Here is a 21,619-nt window from a genome sequence, read left to right as displayed (position 1 = left end):
CTACTGAACATCTTTGGGATGAATGTAAATGCTGACTGCACCCCAGGCCTCCTCACCTTCTCATCTACATCACTACCTGACTTTACTCACACCCCTGTGGCTGAATGAGCGGAAACGGTCTTCCCAGAAGAGTAAAGGAAAATATAAGAGCACATTGGGACGAAATGTTGAATGCGATGCTCCGAAATCACATGACCAGGTGTCCGCAAACTTTTGGAATTAAACAAATTGAAATGAATGCATTCACAATGTGTTCAAATCGACGAGAAATTGCTTTTCCGATGTGCACGACGTGATGTAGAGGCTGAACGAGTAGTTTTGAGATTTTCATTTCTGATCTGAGAAACGCTTCAAAGCAACGGAGAAAAACTATAAAATTTGACCCGCCAGAAATCATTCACATGTGATCGCGTCCTCGACGAAGCCGCTTCAGTGAAACGTCTTTTTCTGCAGCTTCGCCATTTCTGTTGTAAAGTTAGTCTCAGACGCTTGTCACACCTCACAGAACTTCCTCTCCAAAACCCCGAGCATTTGCCTTCTGCTTCCTCTAACTGGAATCGCCGCTCCTCGTAATGTCGGCTCATAATAACGCGTGAAGACGAGATGGTTTGAGAAGGAGTGTTGCTGTGTTCTCTAGGTAAGTGTGTGTGTGTTTGTTTGTGTGTGTGTGTGTGTGTGTGTGTGCGCAATAACTTGATAATAAAAACATATGTTGCTGTAAACACGTCAATAAACGCATATATATTTCGTGTCACGTTTGTTCTAGATGTGCGTAACCTGTTTTTCTGGTATTGACTTCCCCAAAGTTTTATTCTTCTTACACTTCAGTGATTTTAAGTCCATCGAAGAACGATTTATCATTTATATCCGTGAATACCCGAGCAACATCCATCCTCCTTACCGAAAACGCTGTATTACACTGTTACCATGGAAACCGCCCCATGCTACTATAACCTTTAGAACAATCCCAATCCGAAAAAAAACCTCCTTTCTGCGTTGTAAAGTTTTTAATCTTCCTGTAAAAATTCGCTTTTTTTTTAAATAGCTGTTTTACAGTTAGATTTTTTTTAGTTCCTGAAACGGCACTAATATTCTGCGTAGAGAGAGTGAAAGTCTCCCTGAGTAAAGTTCACGCTCGGCTTCACACGTACGACCACAACCAGTTGCGAGGCAGCGTTTGGAAGTGAAATTTTCTCAGCGTTCTCATGACTCGATAAAAATATAGGGACCAGAGAGAGAGAGAGAGAGAGCGCTATTGAGTCGTTTTTACATCAGTGACCCTGTGTTTCTGTACAGCATTCGATATTCACCAATTAAATTTTTTTTTATATACGGTAACATTCAGCAGACGTATTTGTGTGTGTATGAGGTGAATTTTATTTAATGATCTGGATGGTCCCTTACGAGGGAAATATCAAGGTGCGTGACGTCGGAGTGACGTGGGGCCGCCTTCCCGTGGGCTCACCACCTGCAGGAGGGACCGTAAGGGACGGTGCTGTGAGGATTGGGCAGCAGTCGAAGGCTGGGGCCTGCGACCCGAATTACGGATAAGCGGGAGAAAATGAATGAAAAAAAAAAAGGATCTGGATGGGAAAACATGCAATTAATGGTGCAGAAAGAAATTGTGAGTGTGGTGTTATATGTTCTAGTTGTTATATAGAGGTCCCCATAAAGATAGGACACCAATGACAGCAGGTCCTCATAAGGAGCTCAGCAAGTCCTCAAAATTCAATACAAAATAGCACTTTTCTTTAAGAAAACTAATAATCCAAATGATTTCCCTTTAGACTGAGAATCTTGCAGTTCATTAGCTTCATTAATAATGAAATCAATGGAAGGTCTTGACAAATACACAAAACCAGTCTGTGTGAGAATCTTGACTGATTTAAAATGTAAAAATTGTGTAAATAATAATATTCTTGCTTTAGAAAACCGTGCTAATTTTTGTGGCCATGTAACAGCAAAAAAAAAATGTTCCTGCATAAAACATATTTAAAAGAAATGTATACATTTTTTTACTTGTTTTTTAAAAGACTGGATGAATTTGTGTTTTAAACAGTGAGGCAGTGAGATTTCAGATATCGTGATTAATGGAGAATATTGGGACGTTCTGCGTGTTAGAGCTCTGGCCTGAAAGCCGCTTCAGCTCATTCTCCCTGCTTTCATTTTCACCCACGTTCTGTAATCATCAGCACCTCGAGTGTGTCTTCCTCGTTACCAATCCTGACTCAGGTTCCAGTGTGTGCCTGTAGGGGCACCATTTCTTCTCTGCAGAAACTTTGATGATGAGGGAGATCGCTAACAATCCCTCAGTGACACGCCATTTAATAAAATATCACTTGCTGAGGATTTTTACTGCACACTGCGGCGTGGTTCACTCTCTACAGGGATAGAAAACATTTCTTTTATATCAAGCTGCAGTGTGTGTGTGTGTGTGTGTGTGTGTGTGTGTGTGTGTGTGTGTGTGTGTGTGTGTTAGTTAGACAAAACATAGATGAACACAGATGTTTGAATGTTGCTTATGGATGTCCATCCCCATAACTGAGGCATCGTGATGCATAGCCTACGATACAATACACCAAAGACGCATATGAAGCAGCTACCGATGTGAATCGAGACGAATCAATGCGATGAATAAACTGATGCTCTTCAATTCACTATGTTACTGATAGTTCACTTTTATTTCTTCAGTTCAGACAGACAGCAAATCAATTTACTTAAGTGCCTTCTGACTTTTAACTCATGGCCCCTTTCGCACACACACCTTTGTATTGAATAAAAAAATTAAAAAAAAAGATCAAATAAAACCAGACGTTCTTTTCCTGCCTTGTCTGCAGGAAGTTACAGCTCTACCTCTGCCATGTTAATTTGTATTCTATGTGACTCCCAGGACACGCCTCGGTCTCTGTAGTGTTGTGATACATCATATTCACGTAGCAGCAGTGGTGCTGAGAGAACGCCTTTGAGAAACAGTTTACAAACTACAAAGAAAATTTGCAAAAATGCACACTTTTTAAAACCAGTAACTTTTATACCAATGTGAATCTTACTGTCTCTAGTGTTACTGTGAAAGCGCTAGCAGGAGATTCGTGCTGTTAGAGGGAAATACCTGTTTACAGGACGGTGTGATGAAAAGTCTCTTATAAAAACATGCACCTGGTGTTTTATTCCACCGCAGTTCATCCATTTAATTAACTTAAAGCATTGATATAGGGTTTTAATATAACATGCGATTTACAGCTGTGCTACTGATAACCAATCAGAATTAAGAAAAATTTCTAAATTCCAATCAAAGAAAATGAAGATCGTGATGTCGCTCCTCATCATACCGTACTCGCACTCGTCTGCGTTGGGAAAATCGATTGCAATCGCACAATCACCACATCAGTCCAGCTGTTCATAACCAGGAGGACGCATAAGTAAAGTGCTGTTTATTCTCTTTTCTCAGACGTGTCCTGTGTGTCCGAGGCCTCGGGTAACGAGGTAGAGACGAGGAGACATCATCGCCAGAGCCTCCGAGCCGTGCAGCACAGCAAGGTAAGATTCAACACGTTGCTCTGCAGTGTGTGTGTGTGTGCGTGTGTGCGTGCTGCAGCTGTGTCGTGGTCTGATTGGCGTGATTAGTTATCACTCGCTCATTTTGCTCCATGAAATTTTTGCTGCCTGCTTATTACACGCGCGTGCATACACATGTATACACACACACACACACACACACACACACACACACACACACACACACACACAGATTGGGAGCTGACGGGCTGCTGGGGTTTGTTTTTGCAAACCAAGTTGGCGTCCTCTGATCAATCATTGGAAGCAGGCAGAGGGCTTGTATGCGCAAGGAATGAACAGCCGTTTACTTAATTACTGTCCAACACTGGAAGATGATTTCACAGCAATTTAGTCAAAAAACAAACAGCATTTAATTTTGGATTCCGAAACCGAATCAGAATGAGGTGATATTTATATTAATGCCATTTTGTATCCAGAGCGACTTACATTTATCTGCTTTATACAGCTGTGCAGCGACGGGGTTAAGGGTCTTCCTCAGGGGCACAAGCAGCTTGTTGTTGCTGGGATTTGAACTCACAACCTACAGATCACAAAGTCCAATGCCTTAACCACTTAGCGACCACCTCCTTATTTTGTCCCTCGTGCCGTAAAAAGTGTAGCTTTAGTTGCTTAGTGACTTTAGTTGCCGTGGTAACAGCAGGAATGCTTCGTTTCATTGTAGAATAAAGATTCGTTTCTTTTCAACGAGTTGCTTTTGAATGAGCCAAGTTTGGGGGCGAAGCGAATTTATGGGCTGTGGGAAAATTTTTTATTTCTCTCTCTCTCACACACACACACACACACACACACACACACACACAGTAGGAGTAGGACTGTGAGAGATATATATCGCCTGTTATAATATCGTAATTGTTGTTTTAACAATGTGTGATTTGACATTATCAAGTAAATCGCACGTGGTGAAGTCTAGTAGGTTAGACGTGTGCACGTGCGCTCTTTTTCCCTGCATGATTCAGGACGCTTTATGCAAATGTATGTTTATTATTAGTGAACCCAAACTCAACATGGAGCATTAGGTCTAAACACCCTTGCAAATGTTTTAAAGTAATGATGGTGTTTTAAATGACGTAAATCATCAGGACACACAAACTTTTGCTGTTTCCACACGGATGTTTTTTATTGCCGGATGTGTGCATCATGGCGGATTTTGGTGCTCGATTTGAGACTTGGCGCATCAGTAAAACAAATGTTTAGTAAAAAATAGTTTATTATTAGTAAAATAATATTAGCCCTAAAAAAGTACACAGAATCTGAAGAATATCAACAATTTTAAGAGTCAGTGTTCCACAAAACACTCCTGCTCCGCATAACACCACCCTGTTGTTGTTCATGTTTATTGCCATTTGGCAGATTAGCCTGTGGCTTTGACCTCACGACCAGCCGATCTGCAGTCCAACATTCTAACCACTGAGCTACCACTTCCCCTTCCTACAAGTAGTGGCTTTAAAGCATCTTTCTTGCTGTTTGTTAATCGTCTCTGTTATGAAGAACCTTTGCACGTTAAAAACTTCTAAACAGTGAGCTCCGAACTCCTGTGTTGATAAATGAGCTGCCTGAGTAATGAAACGTGACAATCACATCACGTTACGTTTGATCAGAGTTTAGGTTTAGAAGCACGTTACCGAATCTTTACTATTAGCCGCTGCTTTTAGCCTTCTTACCGCACTGCAGAAGTGAAGTGACACGATGAACGGGGATGAACCCTGTGATAATGTTCTCCCTTCGAGTCACACTCGAGGCACCAGCCATCTAAACCTGAGGTTTATCTTCTGCCCTGAAGCAGCTTTCATTACTGCGTTCACTTCAGCGTTTCCTGATGCCGGTAACAAGCCTTAAAAATTGGGAAAGTCAAAAAAACAGCAGAACAGTTGAGATGTTTAAAATATAAATCTGAAATCTTAGGGAAAAATAATTGAAAAAAAAAAAAGGGATATATGAGCCAACCTCAGAAGCTCCGGTGACCGAGGCATGTCTGTCTAAACCAAAGAAATAAAAGTTTTGATATTATTTGACAGCGTGATGTTCTACAAACGAAAGAATAATTGATGGCCAGGTCAGCCATGTTTCCTAACATCTAACATCTAATATGTTTCTCCTCTGATCGTGTGGATGTTCATGATAATCCTTTGAGGTCCTGAAGCTTGTGGCCAGCTCAAAGTACGAACGTTGTGAGTTGCTCAGTGAGGCGTGAGATGAGCGTCTCTGAGACAGACACTGGTGGTTTCCTCGACAAACCGAACCGCAATTAAGGCCCTCGCACTGCTACATGTAGTTCTGCATCCTTCACAAACATGTCCTTAATATAAATAAAATCTCCTCCATACATCCCCAGACCTCTGTCCTTCAAGAACTGAGCCACTCAGACTCTATACAGTACAGCTCCGAGCTAATCATCTCTGCCAACTCCTCCCACAGAGCTGTAGATCTAAAGCAAACACACACACACACACACACACACACACACACACACACACACTAGTGGGTCCAGGCCAGTTCTCATGGCAGTTAAAAGGGAGCACTTTGCCAGGTCCGGCTTTTGTCTCTCCACCTTCATGAACTGGGGAGAAATAGCTTGTGGAGGATCTCAAGGACATCAGGGTTCTAAAGCGAGAGTGAGAAACTCCACTCTGAAACACATTCATACGTTTAAATTTTAATATTTATTTTAATATTAAAACGAGTCTCATCCATTTATTTGTGTTATTTATTAATTTATTTACCTCATGCATTTCAGGTGAACAGTGTTTTAGAGATTTGAAGCTCAGGCCTAGCAGATGTGTTTTATCCTACAGTCCAGTGCACATACAGTGTTGTTCCTCGCTGTATCTCTGTACAGAGACTCCTCGACTGAACCTCTGTGTGAATGGAGCTCTGGTCTGTAGACCAGCACAGGAACGAAGGTGTAACTTTGGCTCTCGGCTGATTTACGAGCTCAAGTCCTTATTTATGGAGCATTAAAAAGAAGATGGCAGCGTGGCACAATAGCTTTCACCTCAGGGAAGAATCATGAGGCGTCGATGCTTTTACTGCTGCATGGCAGAACACTTTCCTCTGAGCAATGGGTTTAGCTCTCATCCCAGCCCAGCGCCGACCATCTTCAATCTCCTGCTCTCTCAGGGTTTTATTCCTCTTACTGCACTTTGTACATCACGCTGTCAGAACATATCAAACTGTTTTCATTCCGAACGATCGATATCAAAGAGGAGAGAACAATAAATATGCGTATTGACCCTTTTTCAGTTAGTAAACATTGTGACGTTTCTTTTTTTGTGGGCGGAGCTTAGGTGGAGGCGGAATGATTTTCCTGATGCTAGCTAGCTTCTACGTTTTGTTCGTTTGTTTTTAAACAACGACTCCTCAATAATCCGATTTGATCCGACTAGTTAAGGTCGCTCGCTGTCCAGGACCGCAAATGTTATTTGAAAACAAACGGAACCTGATTGGCCGAGTCGTAAAACACAAATCAATGGACGATGTGATTCGTGAGCTAGCATAACATTGACACATAATATGGGCTTGTTTACTGTTACTTCTTCCTTTTAAAGACATAAATGTAACATATCAACAATAAAAAAAAAAAACGAGTTTCTTTAACCGTATTTGATATGATGAAGCGTTTGATCACAGCTGTCATGTTTTTTTGTCTGGTGTGAGATAAAATCTCAAATCGGAGCCTGAACTCTGTCGATTCTGGCACTTAGCAACACAACAAGATGCTATTTGCGTTCCTGGTGTAGCGACTCTGTGCTAGTTTGTTTTGCCTCCAGCTAGCGGCTTGACATGATCGTGACGCCGGCACTAAAAGGGTCTCGATCACAACGCTGTTCTTATTGGGTGATATTTATGCGCTCGTTTCTATATCAACGGATCATTCATAAGGACGGGTATTCAGTCATATGACTAACGCTGGGCCTCACTGTGGGATATTTATAAGCGATTGTTGCTTGTCAGACTGTACGAACATGATCCTCACGTCACACTGTAGGATCTCAGTCATATTGTGAGACGCATCAAAAACTGGTGCATGCAAAAAAAAAAAAAACAAGTCTGAAGTTTTACGTCATCGATCCGTGACCGCGTTCTATCGCTAAGGATTCTCCTGCAGGATAAACGATCTCCACATCTTCTCATCATGTTCCTCAGGTCTGCTGTACCGATCCCTAACCCACAAATCTGATCTGAGCGTACCGATGAGTCGTAATGGCTCTCGGTCTTGACAGCTCAAACCATGGCATTAACAGCAGCGTTTGCGTACTGAAAATTCCTTGTCGTATTGATGTTTGTGGAGAGATGAGGGTTTTTGGCAGCGTGTTCCTTCACAGCTTCTTCTCTGAGCTGGAGGCGTTTCCCAGAATGCACCTGGCCAGCGCTTTCTGTCCATTGATATGCAGATTTCACCAAACAGCAGCAGTTTTTTCGTCCACTGCTGCGTTTACAGAACCTGCTCATGATCGATCGATGGATCCTGACACAGAGTCTTGAGAGAGATCGAGAGTGGAACTTAGTGAGCATCAAATGATGGTATGGGAGAGAAAGAGAGGAGAAAAGAGGAGGTCTGGAGCAGGGTGAAAGTGTAAGCTGACATTTTAGACATCATGCCAGCGTTCAGAGCAGGAAAACTGAGGAGGAAGAGCTGCTCTCTGGGCCGGAGGACGAAGCGTCAGGCTCGTGCCGCGTGGAGACTCCTGTACAGACTCGTCTTCAGGGTGAGCGCGGTTTTCCGTTGCGGATGTGATAGCGATATTGTTGCAGGTTTTGAGACCCGATCTTGCCACCTGAGAGGTTCTGCTCTGTCATCTCGACATCCTGTTGAGCATGACCTACTGAATTAGTGTAGAGACGAACTCATGGGGGCGGAGCTTTTCTTGGAGAAATTTTGGTAGAAAATTCTGTGCGACTTAATTTTTATTGACATTACATGCTGTACCACTCTGAACACCCCTGCATACGAGGTGATATAAAAATGTTTCGAGAATAGTTTTGTAACACGCCAACAGATTGGAGCACAAGGCTGCACGCACAGTCAAAGGGAGCACCGACCTTCATAAGTAGTGCCAAAAGACATCAGGAGCTGTCCAGCTGGTGCTATAATGACCACGTGCATTACCACATCTGCAATTTCACGATGGATAGCAAGTCCTAAAACTGTCCTAAACTGCTGATCCTAAGTCCTAAACTTGAGCAAATCTGCCACAGAGCTCTCCTGACACTCGAGTTTCTCAGCGGAAACATTACGATCTCACTTCTGCACCAACCCTACTCGCCAGATTTGGCTCCTGCGGACTTCGCTCTCTTCCTGAAGCTCAAAGGTCGCTGTGAATCGCAGAAGGTGATTGACACGCTTCCAAAAAAAAGACTCTGTATTACTGCGCAAGGGGGCTGTTTTGAAGGTGATGGTGTGTGAACGTAAATAAATAAAATACTTTCTTGTAAACAGAGCTAATCTCAAAACTTTTTGATACCAACCCTGACCTTTACACCATATGTCCTCGCTGAACATTTCATTCCAGACTGGGGACTTCACTGTTTTGTGAAGTCTTTCCACTCGATATTGGGGCGTGTCTGTGGGGATTAGTGTCCATTCTGAGCCTAAATGAGACAGGCAGTGATGTCCAGGAGGCTCCAGTTTCAGTTACTGAAGATGTTCAGCAGGATTGAGGAGGTCAGGGCAGTGTGCAGGACACTTAGAATCTTCCAATCCAAACTAAACATGTTGAAGGTCATCATTTAGCTCGTAATGTGTCCAGGGCAGGAGGCTCGGTGTGTTTGGGACTGAGAGATTAATACACGTGACATTGAAGGAATCTTTTCACCATCAACTCCAGAGACAAGCAAATAAAAAAAATTGTTTAGAGCGTAGCTGGTTGCGATGATGTAACGTGGACCATGCTGAAGCAGAGGAACCGTCCGCATATTCCATGAACATGCAGCCAAATCAGGAAAGAAGGAAGCGAAAAGAGAGAGACGTCTGCGCTGCATGTCTTTTCTTTTTTTCGGTTCGCTCTTTCACGCCTCCACATGGTCCTATTTTAATCCCACGTGTATTTTTGGGTCGCCCTGGCTTTATCATGATGGAGCCATGTTGCAATGCTGAGGGTGAGTCACTCTACCTGCAGGTCCACCACGTTCCTCCATTAGCCTTGCAGCGGTTCTCCAGCTTTGTGTGGGATCCTGCTGCTCATCTTCACCCACGCTAAAACAAACATCCTCGATCAAAGCCTTGGCATCATGATTATGGTCCTGTAACAGTGTGTCCATGTTACATCAGATACAAGACTGCATTTGTGTCACGTTACATCGTTTGAAAAAAAACATTTGTTGGTAAAAAAGATTTTTTTTTATATATATATATAATTAATAGCAGATGCAGTTTAATGTTATTAACTGGAATGTGACCGATAATTTGTGACCAATAGATTTGTAGATTGTATTCCTGAGAGTCACATAGAATACAGATTAACATGGCAGAGGTAGAGCTGCATCTTCCTGGATACACAACAGGAATAAAACGTCTGGTATAATTTAATCTACAAAGGCGTGTGTGAAATGGGACATGAGTTAGAAGTCAGAAGGCACTTAAGTAAATTGATAATTTGCTGTCTGTCTGAACCAAAGAAATAAAAGTGAACTATCAGTACCATAGTAAATTGGAGAGCATCTGAATTTATCCATCACATCTCGTATCTCACTGCATCTTACTGAGGGGAATCAAATCGCATAACGAAGATGCTTCATATGGATCTTTTAATGTATCGTATTTTTTATTCTTATTCTTTCGGCTGCTCCCATTAGGGGGCGCCACAGCAGATCAGCAGTCTCCAAACCCCCTGTTTGTGTGTGTGTGTGTGTGAGTGTGAGAATGAGTGAGTGAGAGAGAGAGAGCGCATCTGTTCTTTCTTTAATGAGTGATAATGAGCTCCTGGGAGGAGCAGTGATCACATCTGTGCTCCCGTCTTTACTCTGTGTCTTTTTCGTTTTCTCCCAACTTTTTATCTTTATCACTTTCTCCTTCTTTTCTTTCATTCTTTCTTTTTTTTGTCCCTGCAGCAGCCATGCGGTAATTAGTGAACGCTGCAGGCTCCATTCGAGACTCATGACTCACACACGTCTCTGTACCCGCTCACCCTTTACTGCTTGCTCACACACACACACACACACACACACACACACACACACACACACACACACACACACACACCACAAAGCTCCCTATTGTGGCACTTGCTTCTTCTGTGCCCTTTATCGATTTCCCAGGATGCTGGTTTTACACACACACACACACACACACACACACACACACACACACACACACACACACACACACACATACAGAGAGAGAACTGAATGGCTCGTCATTTGATTTGTATGCAGAAGCTTCACGCTTGTGTTTGTGTAGAAGATCACAATCAGGTCTCAGGTCACTCAGAGTCCCTCAGGAACATGCTGGAGTTTCTGAGCCACTGGGTCTACATGGATGTGTGGAGAAATGGGATGGGAGAAATGCTGACATAGCTCTTTGTTTGTGTGTGTGTGTGTGTGTGTGTGTGTGTGTGTGTGTGTGTGTGTGTGTGTGTGTGTGTGTGTGTGTGTGTGGGCGCTACACCTTTCCAAACAGGACTAATTGATTTATTTTTTTTGCTATTTTTTTGCTATTTTTGGTCTCTGCCTGGAGACCGAGCGAGTCTGATGTTAGCATTGAGGCTGTGTATTTGTGTGTGTTCTGCTTGTTTTTTCTTATCAGTTCAGACAGCAGTGAAAGGAGACGTGTTGAACTGGGTTCATTGGGTTTCTTGCTTTAGTAACAACATTCATTCACCCTGTATGAGATTCCTGTGTGTGATGCAGCCCTCTGATCTCTGGTCTGAACTTCTTTTAGTGACACCAGTAATGTATACTGGTATATGTTTATAGTTCTATTCCCCCTATATATAAAACAGACTCTAATCACACCACCAGAGATTTACACCATTTTATAAATAAAAAACACTAAAAAAAAAAAAAAAAAAACATTTTGGAACATTTGGATACATTTCTGTTTTACTTCCTAATGATACACTTCAAATTTTTCATTCCCCTTTCATCCACATACACAGACTTAAATTATAAAAGTACTGCAGTCAGAACACCCCCCCCCCATACTGATCACAAGCTGATGACCTTCAGAGCGAATCCATCCAATTATGAAGGTCGTTTTATATTTACTAATGCAGTTTTTTTTCCCATCATGTATATTGACAAAGAGCTTCTGGAACAGTGTGTGTGTGTGTGTATGTGTGTGTGTGTGTGTGTATGTGTGTGTGTGTGTGTGTGTGTGTGTGCGCGCTCGGCGGACATCTTGGCGACACTTCTGGTGTTTTATCAGACTTTTATCTAGTTAACCATGAAGAGGTTAAAAAAAACCCCAGACAAATAGAAACGAGGATTTTTAGAAAATGCAGAATGTGTGTGTGAATTGCAGGGATGTGCATCTCCAGAACTGGGGCCGATGCGATTTGCATCACGATGCAAAGCGATACATATAACACACAATACACACACACACATACATATATATATATATATATATGTATATGTATATATGTATATATATATATATATATATATATATATATATATATATATATATATATATATATATATATATATATATATGTATGTGTATATAGTAACACACAATACACACACACATATAATAACACACAATACACACACACACACATACATATATATATATATATATATATGTATATGTATATATGTATATATATATATATATATATATATATATATATACACACAACTGCTTACACATAAGCGGCTATTGATGCAATGCGATTCACCGTTATTGCGCTGCAGTGCAGATGCTTTTCAATTTAATATGGCTCTTTCACAAACACGCCTTTGTAGTGCAAAAAAAAAAAAAAGAAAGAAAAGATTAAAGAAAACTAGAAAACTTTTCCTGTTATATCTGCAGGAAGTTACAGCTCTACCTCATGTTAATCTGTATTATATATGCCTCTTAGGACACACCTCGGTCTCCATAGAGAAACCAGTCTACATATCAAATACTGGGCACAAATTATCAGTCACTTCCTAAATAATAAAAGTATAGCGCATCTATTAATAATTATATAGAAATAAATCGTTTTTTATCGCAAATATGTTAAAAACAATGCATCGTGATAAAAATGCACGTTCATACCGATTCACTGATGCGAATCGATGAGATGCGATGCGTGTGTTCATAAATTACAATTCAGAGTACTAAAAATCTGCATCCGTAAAACAGGCTGATGTGATTGGCTCTTTTTTCCCAGAGGGGCGGGGCTTATGTACTAAAGCGTGCCCTTAGCGTCGTCCTGTCTCTAATTAACATGTCCCTGATTATAGGTTGTACGTGTGAAAGTAAAGAATGTGCACATGCGTGTTAGATCAGGGGCAAAAGTGAAAAAAAGAAAAAAGGTCACAAGTGAAGGTGGAAGGAGATATTGTGAAGGTCTCGGCGAAGGCGAGACACAGCAAGGAGAGAATGTGAAGTGATGGAGCGAGGCATAATGTGTACTACATTTGTTGGGGACCTTATCTGAAGCGACAGATTTAGGAGGAAGAGGAGGAAACGTGACGAGTTCACGTGTGAGGGATGCTGCATTATTTCATCAACCATGATCAAATAAAACTCCTAAAAACATTTTTCAGATATGAGAGAAACGTTATGCGTCACCTGGCTGAATATTTCCTTACCGAGTGTGTGTGTGTTGCAGAGCGTGGAGACGGTGTGCACTCTTTATCACTCCTTCCAGGACTCTTCTGGAGGACTGATGGAGGTCCAGAAGGAGACGGTGGGACAGGACACCGCGCTGCTCAGACCCTGTCCACGACACATGTCTGTCACCGAAAGACTCCGCAAGGTCGTGCAGGAGCTGGTGGACACGGAGAAATCCTACGTCAAGGTAAATGAGAAGTGAATTTGCTTGAAAACACACATCAGGAGCAGGGGGTTATGGGTAAACGCTCCAGGTCTCAGGTGAGTGCTGATTGGTTGGTGCAGGAATCATCAGAGTAACGAGAACCTGGTATAGATTGTGTAGAAGGTGGCGGCGTGGCTGTACAGAATCGGGATCAGGAGCAGAAGGCTGAGTGTGTTTGAGCGATTGCGTGCTGATGTGCTGAGCTGGCGCTGCTGCACCGCAATAAATCAGCCTAATGAGAATATTCCGCCTGATACAGCGACAGCCTGCCAATGCTTTAACACGCAGTGACAGCGTGGGCGAGACACCATTCTGTTACCCCAACCCACTCCCCAACAGCCCCACTCCCCACCTTCTTCACCCCCTCCGGCGGGAACGAGTGATGTGGGATGTGGAATTAAACACAATTCTGTTAAATGAGCACAAACACCAGGATACACTGATACAATTTACACTGAATGCTGTTTGTTTTTGTCTTTCAGGATCTGAGCTACTTGTTTGAGATCTACCTGAAGCCCCTGCAGATGGAGACGTTCCTCACACTGGATGAGGTAAAAACGAGTCCTTCAAGCTTAAAATAGTTGTTTTATTTTGAACATTAATGTCGTTCTCCCCTCGAGCATCACCGTGTTCCGGATTCCAGTCCACTCCCAGCCATTTGTGACTAATGCTAATAGCTAGCGTGTAAGCCTGGTTCAATGGAACCGGACTGCGCCGTGCTTTAGGATGTCTCCAGAGAGACAAGCGAGGCGCATTAAAGAGCCATTAGCGTGCTAGGACGCGCCCTTGGACAGAGAAAGAGCGAGCGGTTAAGTAGCACCACTCAGGATAATGTGACCAAGTAATAAACATTAAGTACTGAATGTCAGGACGAGTTTAGGAGTGTGTGTGTGTGTGTGTGTGTGTGTTTACACTCACACTCGCATGAAGGCCCCACTCAGGAATCTCTCTGTAGAACCCTACATTAGGAAATGTCCAGCGTTCCTGTGCTCGAGGTTAAACACTGTCCCGATGATGATGATGATGATGGATAAAGCTCACACTGGAGATGATTTGAAAGCTGTGGAGATCCATCAGGCTGCTTGTGGTCTGCTTTTAGATGGAGAGTTTGTTTGGGAGTCTGCCAGAGATGCTGGACTTCCAGAAGGTGTTTCTGCAGACCCTGGAGGAGAGAACTGCCTCCACACCCGACTTCAGCACACTGGAAACCCCCATGCAATTCAAGGTACGTCTACGTCGACTAACGCATTTCACACAAAAAAAAACTCGTTAAACTGGTATACAAGCTACGAACATCATTGAGGGCAGCAACCGTGTCTGCTGGGAGTTTCTGAGCTTCACTTTTCTCTGTAATGCCTTAATACTAATTTTATTTAATCCAAAGTCAATAACATGAATACATTAGAGATTCATCTCCATAACTGAGGCTGATGCACTTCTACTAATATTTAAATTTAAAGAAATCATTTTTTACTGATGCGAATATGTTAAAAACGATTGAAGAAAATCTCTAGCATCCACATACATTAATAAATTTTACCACATCATCATAGGATCGTTTGGAGGAATCAGTCGAGCTGGTGGTTCGGATTCATCATACCAAAATCTACGTACAATCAAAAAAAAAAATCTCTGTTCACTCGTCTGAGTTAAACCCGGTGTAAGACTCACGTGTGTCTGCAGCCTCAGAGACTTTAATATCCGTCTCTCTGAGATTCATCCTTTGTTTCATTTACTTTTGTCACGTTTTTTCCAGTCCTTTATAAACGTGATGATTAAGCCATCATGGTTTGTTCTCTTTATTCTCTCTCTCCATCATCTTTTGTTTAGAAGCTGCTGTTTTCTCTGGGCGGATCGTTTCTCTACTACGCCGATCACTTCAAACTCTACAGTGGCTTCTGCGCCAACCACATCAAGGTCCAGAAGGTTCTGGAAAGAGGTACTTCCAGATCCACTTTGTGTTTTTTTATTTTATATTTCATTGTATTTCCTCAGAAATTAAACAAAAAGTAAGGAGAAAGGTCATTTAGTCCGTCCCCCCCCCCCCCCAATCACCTTTGGATTTAAAGGTTAAACACACTGAAGATGTTGCATGATAAATCATCAGATCCACGTTCTGCATTAAAATGTAATATATGCATCATGCTGTTCATCTGCAATGCAGTTTCTGTGCAGCCTGAATAATTATCCCTACATTCATACTTTGTACTCCGCTCTAAAATGCATTATCCCTCCTCGAAGCCAGAGGTCTGATCTATACAAAATATCCAATCATTGAATCGGACTGGACATTTCGAGTGTGACTAAATATAAGTGGATTTATGTGTGTAACACTGGCCTGCTTTCAGCCTCTGGCATGCTGCCTGGTGTAAAATGAATGAAAGTGTAAGGCATAGAGGAGAAAACTGCCCCCCCCCCCCCCCCCCCCGACATCTCTTTAATGTGTCCCATTACAGAACCGGAGCAACAGTTCTGTAGGCGGGAACAAGAGGCGAGGGTTTCCTCGCTAAAACACCCAAATCAGGAAGTGTGGCTTTATAAAATTAACCTTTAACCGATAGCCGATAACCGATTAATCAACTGGATACTGACTAAAAGAAAAACCACCACATACATGAAATAAATTAAAACACCCAAAATTAATTAAGAAACAAAAAGACACTTCAAACAAACAGCACGTTTCATCAGTGATTCACCTCTAGAGGCCACTCTTGTACTGTTTAACGCAACACGGAAAAACTATCGCTATCAACCATCTGTGTCGATTTACCTGTGCACAAGCGTGTAAATAAACCTCACTATCTGCTAATTACAAGCAGAACAAACGATTGTGTACCTCTTTAGTATTTCCTACAGATAATTGGATTCGCTGCCATTCAATAATGCCGCATGAGCTGTGCAGGTGGAAGTGACTTGTGACGTGGTCACACCTACTACTTACTCACACACTTGGCGTTAATTTGTGTTGTACACACACACACACACACTCTGATCTCCTGAGCTAAACAGTGTGTCAGCAATGTTGGTAATTACACTTTCTCACACACTGTGTGTTGTGCGGGAGATTTGCTCGTGCAGTGATCATGTTGATTTATTTATTTTTTGCCTAAGTGTTAATTGCCTGCCAATTACTCTCCGACGTGCGAGTGTGCGGTCGCAGTGTGAGTGCTCGTTTAATCGCATGCCGTGTGAGAGGGAGCGTCGCTCAGGGACGAGTCGGTGATGCAACACGGCTGCTCCAGTCTCACCTCGTTCTTTTGCAGTGAAGTGCTTTTACTGCAGTGGTTATAAAAAAACGGGTTAGGGGTGGGATGGAGGGATGGGAGGAGTCCCAGGGGTGCTGGAAGGGTAGGTGGGATGGAGTGGTGAAGGGATGGAAGTAGTCCTGGGGACCATGTGCTGCCCTCTTGTGGCTGTGTGATGTGGCATGATGGGTTCATGTATTTAGCATGACTTTGTGTGTGTGTTCAGCTAAAACGGATCGAGCCTTTAAGGAGTTCCTGGATGCGAGGAATCCCACCAAGCAGCACTCGTCTACTTTAGAGTCGTATCTGATTAAACCGGTGCAGAGAGTGCTGAAGTACCCCTTACTGCTGCGAGAGCTGGTGTCTCTGACCGACAAAGACAGCGAGGAGCACTATCACCTTACCGGTACACAGACTCTCGTTTTTCTCTTTCAGCTCAGACGCTTCGTTTGCGTTCTATAACGTGTTTTTCTTTCGTTCTCAGAGGCCTTAAAGGCGATGGAGAAAGTGGCCAGCCATATAAACGAGATGCAGAAGATCTACGAGGACTATGGCCCAGTGTTCGACCTGCTGGTGGCGGAACAAAGTGGCCTGGAAAAAGAGGTACACCGTCTCACACTTCTGGGTTTCTACAAACGTGTAACATCCTGCGGAACGTGTGCTATAGAAGCGTTAAACCACCTTAAAGATAAAAGATTTTACAGAGGAGCCACAAAACTCCTGAGTGTTTCAAAGTGCTGACACTGGAGACTCCGTCCATTAAACTCCTAACTACGTTATAGAATATTACAGTGGGAACCAGAACCACTGCAGTTTGGGTCGAGTGTAGACACATTCTGGGATTATCAGCTTTTTGTCATCTAATAATTTGCATATGTAAAAGGTGTTGTGATGTCACAAACCAACCTTATACGAAGCCCCACCCCCTGAGGCAGGTTTATCCAGAACGCTGGACAATCTGTGTATGAAATAACAACTACAATACTTATTTATTTATTCTAATATTTTTGGGGAAATCTGCATGGCTGTGGTTCTCCCTCAGGTGTCTGAGATCTCGATGGGTGAGTTTCTCCAGCATGCGTCAGTGATGTGGCTGAACCCTCTGCCGTCTCTGGGCCGCATGAAGAAGGAGCCGGAACTGACCGTGTTTGGTGAGTAGCAGCTCCTCCTACAGAATCGTACATCTGTCAAGTTACAGTTACTGGAGTTTGTTGAAAGAAACCTGATGATGGTGTTGAAATCAGATTGTCACTGTTCTCTGAAACTCGTGTCTTTTCCCTCGTCAGTGTTTAAGAAAGCAGTGATTCTCGTCTACAGAGAGAACAACAAGCTCAAGAAGAAAATGGTGAGTGTTTTTATCATTCCGATTAAAATCATTCTGATTGAAAGATGAGTTTACGTGAGACGTTCCCTAATCCGACATGGTGTTGACACGTGCTTTAATGCTTTCAATCGGAATGATTTCGAGACATGCGTGCATTACGTTACATTACATTTATGGCATTTGGCAGCCCCTATCCAAAGAAAGTTACATCTGATCAGAGGCGAGTTAAGGGCCTTGCTCAAGGGCCCAAAGTCAAATACCCATAAAAGCTGAGCTTTTTAATGGCTGTGCATCTCTCCAAACCCTCTGAAACCCATACAATTTCATTCGGTTTTATTTTTATTTAGTTTTAGGTGTATATATGGCACATTTACATTAGAATTGGACTTTTACAATCTGAATTACAAACCGATTACACACATATATTATGTGTGTGAGACAGAATGTTCCACGGACTGCACACACTCATGCAGATCAGGACCTGTTCAAGTTCCGCTGGCTCGTTCCTCGATCGGCACTGCAGGTGCGACTGGGAAACACAGCAGGTACGACCGTGCACACACACACACACACACACACACACACACACACACACACACACACACACACACACACACACACAAATTCTGGATTCACGGCTTCAGATAAATCACAGGTTTCTATTCATTATAAGTAAAATATAAATGTAGAGTTTAGTAGGAGAAAATCACGTATTTAAGATTTAATGAAAGGAGTCTCCAGTGTGGGCACTTTGTAACAGTCAGACAAATTTAATAAAAGTCAACATTTAAATACTGCCTTTGATCAAAACCACCTCTGTTCTCTATTTTTCCCTGCACACAGAAAATAACTGTGTCTGGGAGTTGATCCACACCCGGTCGGAGCAGGAGGGTCGCCCCGAGACGGTGTTCCAGCTGTGCAGCAGGTGAGCTACACCATCATTCGGTTGTGATGTAAAGCTCTAAACAATGCTAACCATTTTTAACCGCGAGCTCTCGTCTCCGTCAGCACGCCCGAGTGCAAAGTGAACATGGTGAAGGTGATTCGCGCGGTCCTGCGGGAAAACGTGCGCAAAGGGATGCGAGCGAACGAGCGGCCAGCCGAGAGAACGTGCAGAGAACAGCTCACTCCTATGAAGGGGAGTTTACCTTCATCAGCTAAACTCGGTCAGTCCTGTTTCTCTCTCTCACACACACACACTTCTATAGTAGTGTTTAATATCAAAAGCATTGTATGCTGATGAACAGATTTCAGGCACAGACCTGCAAACTCCAAAGAGTTATGTGTAGAGCTTCAAAGACAGTTTTAATACATAATCCATTGACTTACCCCAGTTTGGTAGCTGAAGTGTGTCTATATGTGTGTGTGTGCGTATGTGTTTCAGGTTCCTCTCGGGCGTCCTGGTTGTGCCAGAAGCCGCTTGGCGTCATCTCTCTCGCCCACAGTGAAGCTCTGAAGTCCACACAACTGGACTCCGATTCAGCGAGCGAGAGCAGCGGAGACCCGCCCCCTGCCCCACATGAGGCACCACCCACTAACCCCGCCCTCAGACACATCAGCATGAGGGAGTCGGATATTCTCAGTGACGATGACGGGTTCAGCGAGCGCTTGGCTCGGTGCGACTCCAATATGCCCGGCTCGATCGAGTCACGGCTCCAGGAGCTTCACCTGAGCCCTGAGGTTCGCGTGGAACCCGAAGGTCGTGAGGTGAACTCTCCAGAGATGCTGCCGCCGCTAAAGCGGGCTCACTTCAACGCCGTGAGGCGGCGCTCGGTGAAAAGCGAGCCGAGACGCAGCCAGGCGGCGCTGCTGAGTCTTAGGCAGCACAGCCGCTCTTTCGACAGCCAGTCAGAGTCGGCGGTAATGAGTTCAGGTGTCGACCTCAACACGCTGCTCGAGAGGGACTTCAGCGTCCACAGCCTCACCTCGGTCATCAACGAGGACTGTTTCTACGAAAATGCCACAAAGAGCAGCGCCACGGCGACCACATCGTAGCCATGAATCTGTACAGTGACTCTCAGGTCCAGGACGTAAAACATTGAAGGTTTGGGCAGGGGATTTTGGACGAGCTGAAAAATTCTCCCAAAGCCCTCACAATGAGTGATGCTCAAGAAGAGACGCTTACGTGTTCACACTTTCGGATGATGTTTTCGCCCAGCGCAACACGTGTGTCCTATCACATGAGCCTGGGCTGCATAGAACCTCTAGGACGATGATCCAGATGTTGCATCTGTTTATTTGGTGCCTTTTTTTTTTTTTTTTGCTGTGCTTTTATTGTTAGGTTTTTCAGCTCTCTTATTTATTGATAAGTATATTTTCCTTATGAACTGAAAGCCAAAGGTTAAGACTTGATTACTTTTCTTTCTTGAAGTCAAATGTTTGCATGGTGCGTTTGTTGCAAAATTCCAGGAATTTTCAAGACTGGAAACATTCCAAGGGAATTAACAGGAATATACTGGGAATTGACAAAATTGCAGGTGAGCCTATAACAGGGACCATAAATTTAATAAAAAAATAATACATTTAACAATTAATTCAGTCAAAAATTTAATTTTTTAAAATCGATATTAGTTTGAATACATGTCATCATATGGCCAAAGAAAATGTGTGTATATGACAAAGTTTATATACATTTCCCCAAATTTCTAATTGATTCCCATAAATTCCTGTTACTTGGAATATTTCCGACGTTCCCATGGAAATTTACAGAACATTTTCCGCGACTCGTGAGTGCGTGAGGCTGAAACACACGTTATTACGATATTGACGTTATTACGATGGACGTGTGCGGTGTCCAGAACGTGCTTAGCGCCACAGCGGGAAAACGTAAAAACCATCATCTCTTTTATAGAAATATGTACAGTTTTTTTTTATTTTTTATGAATAACCATCATTTGTATTGCAGTTTATCGGGTTGCCGTTTTAACGATTCTGATCTGCTGTATGTAAATAAACCGAGGTCTTGGACAATCACAGTCCTGCAAAGACGTTTTTGAAACCAACAATGAATAAAAATGTCTTTTGGTATTCGCTCTGTCGACCGCGTGGCTGTAATTAAATAAATAAATGGATGCGCTCGGTCACGGAGAGAAAAAAAAAAAACTCTCTGGCCGAATCGTTTGCTGAATCAGCATGGAATACATTTAATCCTGATTTACAGCGAGTTCGTATCCTGCTTTTCACATCATCACACCGTTCAATTAATCAGAGTTAAACAGCCGGAAAAAAACGGAATCGAGTTCACAATTTTCACGTCATTTGTGTAGAATAAATGGACAATTAAATTTATGTATAATGTTTATATAAACCCACAACCCAATGCATTGCGCTCGTATTTTTCAGTTTAAAGCACTTCATAATTATCTGGTTTTTTTATTGTTTTTGAGGCACATATGCAGGTTCCTTTTGTTTCAAAGCAACAAACTCGTTCGTTGTTGCATTACTGTTGTTACTTTGGGCACTAACAGTAGGTTCGGGATAAATTACATGTATCTATGTGTCATGCT

At 42.8% G+C, this 21,619-nt stretch overlaps 2 protein-coding genes and 1 long non-coding RNA gene across 6 annotated transcripts in view; 1 reads left to right on the top strand and 2 right to left on the bottom strand.

Annotated features, from left to right (window-relative positions):
• The window catches only part of tiam2a (TIAM Rac1 associated GEF 2a), a 72,909-nt gene extending 51,769 nt beyond the window's left edge, over positions 1-21,140 (top strand). For all 4 annotated transcript variants that reach the window (XM_083551024.1, XM_083551022.1, XM_083551025.1 and 1 more), the window contains 13 exons: positions 3,449-3,537; positions 13,338-13,526; positions 14,027-14,095; positions 14,644-14,769; positions 15,375-15,483; positions 17,016-17,195; positions 17,274-17,392; positions 17,832-17,940; positions 18,076-18,134; positions 18,556-18,658; positions 18,957-19,038; positions 19,122-19,279; positions 19,498-21,140. In XM_083551024.1, the coding sequence (XP_083407150.1) occupies positions 3,449-3,537; positions 13,338-13,526; positions 14,027-14,095; positions 14,644-14,769; positions 15,375-15,483; positions 17,016-17,195; positions 17,274-17,392; positions 17,832-17,940; positions 18,076-18,134; positions 18,556-18,658; positions 18,957-19,038; positions 19,122-19,279; positions 19,498-20,108 (2,003 nt within the window). In that variant the 3' untranslated portion in view covers positions 20,109-21,140. The remainder of the gene's footprint in view (positions 1-3,448; positions 3,538-13,337; positions 13,527-14,026; positions 14,096-14,643; positions 14,770-15,374; positions 15,484-17,015; positions 17,196-17,273; positions 17,393-17,831; positions 17,941-18,075; positions 18,135-18,555; positions 18,659-18,956; positions 19,039-19,121; positions 19,280-19,497) is intronic.
• On the bottom strand, positions 10,602-11,831 carry LOC310731483. Its single transcript, XR_014535214.1, has 2 exons — positions 10,747-11,831; positions 10,602-10,706 (listed from the first exon to the last, which is right to left on the bottom strand). It is a non-coding gene; the product is annotated as an uncharacterized lncRNA (long non-coding RNA).
• Positions 16,635-21,619, bottom strand: part of tfb1m (transcription factor B1, mitochondrial) — a 31,967-nt gene continuing 26,982 nt past the window's right edge. Inside the window, exon 9 of the mRNA XM_083551118.1 lies at positions 16,635-21,555. The gene's annotated coding sequence lies outside the window, so the exon portion shown is untranslated. The remainder of the gene's footprint in view (positions 21,556-21,619) is intronic.

The sequence above is a fragment of the Silurus aristotelis genome (assembly GCF_946808225.1).
Source record: "Silurus aristotelis genome assembly, chromosome: 9".
In the NCBI taxonomy this organism is placed as follows: Eukaryota; Metazoa; Chordata; class Actinopteri; order Siluriformes; family Siluridae; genus Silurus; species Silurus aristotelis.
Note: the sequence above shows the minus strand (reverse complement) of the source record. Positions and strands in the feature narration are given on the sequence as shown.